The 5,723-nt window shown below is 43.1% G+C and overlaps 1 protein-coding gene across 3 annotated transcripts in view; it reads left to right on the forward strand.

Annotated features, from left to right (window-relative positions):
• adamtsl5 (ADAMTS like 5) overlaps positions 1-5,723 on the forward strand; it is a 66,485-nt gene that overhangs the window by 18,358 nt on the left and 42,404 nt on the right. For all 3 annotated transcript variants that reach the window (XR_006055148.1, XR_001336884.2, XM_042226861.1), the window contains one exon: positions 5,158-5,233. Coding sequence is in view for 1 of the 3 variants with exons in the window: in XM_042226861.1 (XP_042082795.1) it covers positions 5,158-5,233 (76 nt within the window). In the remaining 2 variants the exon portion in view is untranslated. The remainder of the gene's footprint in view (positions 1-5,157; positions 5,234-5,723) is intronic.

Here is a 5,723-nt window from a genome sequence, read left to right on the forward strand (position 1 = left end):
TGTTTTTGTGAAACCATGCTCATTCATAAATGAATAAGTGTTGCTTATCTCTGGAAAACTGATGTTTTTTTTAATGAACATAATAAAAAAGCAGTTCTCTTAACAAATATTGTCACTGAGAAAATGTGTTTATTATTGTAAATTGGCTGTAAGTGTGAATGGGTGTGTCTGTGTGTCAGCCTTCTGATAACGGGCAGCATATTCAGCATATATACTTTGCCTCTCACCCTTGACAGCTGGGAGAAGCTTCAGCCTCCTTGTGAGCCTGGATTTGAAAGGCAGTGAAGAAAGGGGAGGGTTGGATCACAACAAACCATTTAGCAAACAACATTCTGTTTTCTTTGTTGCATGTATATTATACTTCATTCCCCAACAAATGGTTTGCATATAGTGCATGATATGAAGGATTACATTTTTATTCTCTTTTTGTTGCGCAATCTCTCATTTCTCATGCAGCTCCATTCAAACTGGAACTAACTGAGTTAAAAAGAAGAAGATTAATGCATGCTCAAAGTGGATTACATGTCTAAAACAAGCCTGCTAATTGATTTATTATAGGAAAAACACACCCATAAAAACATCTGTCCCACCCAGGACACAGCACAGAACTGCAGCACAGGCCTGTTTGTTTTCACTCTCAAATACTCAAAGATATGGGAATGAATTACAAACACGTTTTGGGCTCTCGTGATCCTTGTACAGAGATTCAAATCTTAAAAACAGTGCAGTCGCATTTAGAGCTCCACTTTTGATGATGATTACATGTATCTGGTGGAGAATCTGTCCTGTTCTACCAGAATAAAACCTACAGTGCAAAGACATATACGCATTTTCATGGATGACTGCCATTTTGGAAAGAAATCAATTATATATGCTGTGCAAAATTCTTGAGCCAACCATCCATCTTCTTCCGCTTAGCTGGGATCAGGTCGCAGGGACAGCAGCTGAGGCAGGGTGGAGGGAGACCTCCCTCTCCCCTGTTCGTTCCCAGGCCAGCCGAGAGATATAATCTCTCCAGCGTGTCCTGGCTCTTCCCCGAAGCCTCCTCCCAGTGGGACATGCCCGGAACACCTCACCCAGGAGGCATCCTTGTCCGATGCCCGAACCACCTCAACTGGCTCCATTCGATGTGGAGGAACAACAGCTCTACTCTGAGCCCCTCCCGATGGCTGAACTTCTCACCCTATCTCTAAGGGAGAGGCCAGCCACCATTCGGAGGAAGCTAATTTCTGCCGCTTTTATTCGCGATCTCGTTCTTTCTGTCACTACCCACAGCTCGTGACCATAGGTGAGGGTAGGGGCGTAGGTTAACTGGTACTTTCACGCTCAGCTCTCTCTTTACCACGACAGTACAGCGTCCACATCACTGCACATCTCTGTCAATCTTCTGCTCCCCTCAGTTGTGAACAAGACCCCGAGATGCTTAAACTCCTCACTTGTCCCTGACCCAGAGTGGGCACTCCACCCTTTTCCGGCTGAGGACCATAGCCTCAGACTGGGAGGTGCTGATTCTCATTCCCACCACTTCCCACTCGGCTGTGAACCGCTCCAGTGTGACCTGGAGCCCACCACCTGATAAAGCCAACAGAACCACATCATCTATGAAAAGCAGAAACGAGATTCTGACACCACCCAAGTTGTTACGCCTAGAAATTCAGACCATAAAACTTACGAGTCCAGCGCTTGTTGAGACCAAGCTCTTCCAGCGGGTGTATAAGGATCAAGTGGCCCGTAGTAACCCGCCAACCCTCATTATTTTATACTTAGCTAGGAAAAAGAGAAATATTTACATAATAGAAAATTAGGCAAAAACAGAGTTTATACAATTATAACAAGCCTGAAAGTCAATATTTGGTATGACCATCTTTATTCAACACAGCTTGAACTCTTGTAGGCAAATCTACTTGTAATTTCTTTAAAAGTGGTCTTTAGGAATAGTTCTCCAAGCCACCCGAAGAACACCCAAAATGTATCTTTGGATGTTGGCTGCATTTTTTTGTTTTGCTTTTTTTTGTTGTTGTTCTTTGTCAAGGTGATCCCACTTTACAATAAAGTTGAGTTCCAGGCTCTGGGGAGGCCAATCCATGATTGATATTGTTTACTGGCACATCTTCTTTTGTCCCTGAAAGACACACTCACACCATGTTGAGACACGCCAAGTTTCTGGCTAATAGCTCTTTGGGGCTTATCGTGCTGGTGCAAAAGTACTAACTAAAGTACTAAGCATTGAAAAGAGCTTATCAGTTAATGTTAGATAGCTACCTAAAATCAATACATGCTCATTACATGTCACTGGCATAAGCATGCAGGGGTAGTAGTGACAAAACGAATCAAAATTTATTTCCAGTGTCCTCACTGACCACACAGGTTGTTGTGGTAAAGAAGTATTGGTGACTGTGCTTTATTGGCACAGTTAGAGGAAGTGTGTTTCCATGCAGTATCTGGTGTTTAAATCTAAAATCATTAGCCGTTTCCAGGTCCAAACTTTCAGGTCAGGGACAAATGTAAATCATGGCAGGATGCTGTAAACGGACCAAACTTCAGTCAGGAGAACAACTGAGATAATCCATCCACAATTTGGCTTAACAGAGCAGTTAAAAAACAAACAAAAGAAAGCCTTGTTTTGCTTTCCATGTGGATGTTTCTGTGTGATGTGGCGTGTCACATACAAACAATGACTAATATGGATTTAATATTGTTCAGTACCAGTGTACAAGGCGGCACAGTGGTTAGCACTGTTGCCGCACAGCAAGAAGGTCCTGAGTTCAATTCCAACACCAGGCCGGGGTCTTTCTGTGAGGAGTTTGCATGTTCTCCCCGTGTTTGCGTGGGTTCCCTCCGGGTACTCCGGCTTCCTCCCACCGTCCAAAGACATGCAGCTTGTGGGGATAGGTTAATTGGATAATCCAAATTGCCACTAGGTGTGAATTTGCGAGTGAGTGTGAATGGTTGTCTGTCCTTGTGTGTTAGCCCTGCGACAGACTGGCGACCTGTCTAGGGTGTACCCTGCCTCTCGCCCTATGACAGCTGGGATAGGCTCCAGCGCCCCCCGCGACCCTGAAAAGGATAAGCGGAAGCGAATGGATGGACGAATGGATAGTACAAGTGTATGATTTGATGTTAAAAACACCAAACTTGCAAATCTAGTGGCTCTTAAGCTGTCCACACAGTGGAAATGTATATAAAATTGTGACGGCCTCTTCCTTTAATTGTGATTAATGTTCTCCTCTTTCGGTCACTGCGACCTTCTCTTTTCCTCTGATAAGAATTCTCCCATGTAAGGCCAGGACAGCAGCCGAGTCTCCGAAGGGAAGGGCTGCCCAGCCAAGTGTGAGGGAGATGTAGCGAGATGTGTATCGTTTAATTGGACAGGGCAACCTACTGACCTGGGACTGAGCCAACAGCCAACTCCAAAAGCTTTAGAGCAGCTCAGTGTTTATGATCAGGGGAGAGAGCTAGATGAGCTGAGATGTGGGGGGAGAGGGCACAAGTAAAGAAATGGAGGATATTGAGTTGCCGTTCACAAATGAAATCTGTCTGGCATTTTTATTTTGTCGACTTGTCTTAATGAAAATAAAAATGTTCCATCACAAAACACTCAAAAGTATGACACACTGTGACTGTCTACAAAGCAGCGCAAGGAAGCAATCAAAGAGCTTTTCCCAGAATCACTGAGACTTTTCAGAAGAAAGCAGTCATCCTTTGGTGAATCAGAGGATGGATGTGTCATTGTTGAGTTTAACCTGGAGGTAAGGAAAGAGATGAGGCAGAAAACACAGTCACCGTGAAGCTCAACAGAGACTTTATCTGGTAGAATCTCACCGCCTCACAGTGGTGTTACTGCAGTTACCTAGAATTGCTTTTGAATTAAAAATATATTCATTTATTCAGTGGTTAAACCTGTCATTTTCAGATTTGTAAGGTCAGCGTCATTTACTAAATGTAAGTCTGATCAAGCTTTGCACATCTGGTCACTACATTTCACATCTGTGGGTTGTTCATTACAAAATCATTCAGAAGATTACAATAATCTCTAGTGGAAATCCTGGGTTCAAATATTACATTTCACGTTAATATTACATTACAATTTAGAAACAATCTGAAATAAATTCCAATTTACTTATTTTCACCCTAAAAGGATGTCACTGTTGCTCTTGTTTATGTCGAATTAAGTTCAAGATGTAATTCATAGAAGTCCTAAAAGTGCTTAAAGTGGATGAAGACAGGCTGGGGGATATGGTTGAATAATCCAGAAAAGTACATAAGTCGACTTTGAGTCAGTACAGTTTTGTCAAACAGTGTACCTTCATGCTTGAGCAGGTTGCTGTACTGACGACTGAGTCAGACAAAGTCAGACAGTGTGAGATAAAAGGGTTTAAAAAACAAAATGTTTGTATCTGTGCCAAATAAAATGATCAAAGACTGCAAAAAAAAGAAACTACAAAAAACAAGCATCAATGTCAGTTCTGTCACCATCTTTGTCTGAATTCTAACTTGGTCAGCTCCAATTCTTGAATTACGACTTGCCACCTTCAGAAAGACTTGATCTATTCAAGCAAACAGGTCATCTGAACATATTTAGTTCAGCCTTATTAGTACCTGATATATTCAAGAAATCCATCATCAACAAAATTATCTGTTAAGGCTAAAATTGAATGTACAGTGAGTTGATGCCAGCAGAGAAAAGAAAAGGTTTCATGTGGATTATTTGATGCTAAAGGTCAGCAGCTGAGTGGGAGGTAAGGCGAGGGGAGAGGTGGGACAGCAAGGCGGGCAGTCACCACCTCTCAGAATCTGTGGGAGTTAATATGATACTGTGGGGGTGAGTTGGGGGAGTAGGGTGGGGGGAACGAATGATACTTACTGAATCGGGGGACATTCCTGACCTTGGCTGCTGCCCTCAGGGGTTCAGGGTAGTATGGCAGCTTATTTGTGTATATTATCACTGACCTAAAGACCTCGTCTGTTTGAAGTGTCAGCAGTGCCTTTTCTTCCTCTATCCTCTTTTGTCTTCTCTGTCTCCTGCTCAAACATGTTTGCAACAACATGTACATCTTTACTTCTGCAGCTCTTCATTCATGTGTATCTGATGTGTGAAACAGCAAAGGGCGACGTCACCAAGCGACTGACGGGGTTTGTTTCTCTCTTTGTCTCTAGGAAGCTGACTCTTTGCCAGGCCCTGACCTTTGTCCTGCTGCTGGTCCTTCCCGTGTCCCTGTCCTCCCCGCAGAGTGTAAGCCCAACCCACCCACATCAGCACAAGTCACTGCATGGCCTGAACAGCTCGTCAGCCAAGGCTCCTTTTTAAATGACGTGACTCTGTGGAAGCTTCCTAAGCTGTACTGAGTTGTCATGAGTTTGGTTCTTAAGCTTAACCAAACTGAGGCTGGGATTAACCATCGTTTTCATTTTCATACTTTTATGATGTAGTGGCAAACAGCAGATACACTGAAACATTAGCTTTTCAGTCAAATCATCAGTCTTACGGGCAGAGGCGGAGGCAGACATTTGATACACCTGGGGCTTAGCCCTAAAGGGTAGTATGCATGTGGGATGGGGGGGGGGATTAATAGGCTCTGTTTTGAGTTTTGTTCAAAAGAAAGAATGACTTCATATAAGAAAAAAAATATATTTCACATATGCAAGACACCTTAAACTATTTTTATAATTAAGCAGCGAGGCAGAACAAAGTCAGGGCTGTATCAAGACACACAGACTAAACC

This window comes from Haplochromis burtoni, unplaced genomic scaffold (assembly GCF_018398535.1).
Source record: "Haplochromis burtoni strain Fernald_Lab_line unplaced genomic scaffold, NCSU_Asbu1 Contig_231, whole genome shotgun sequence".
NCBI lineage: Eukaryota > Metazoa > Chordata > Actinopteri > Cichliformes > Cichlidae > Haplochromis > Haplochromis burtoni.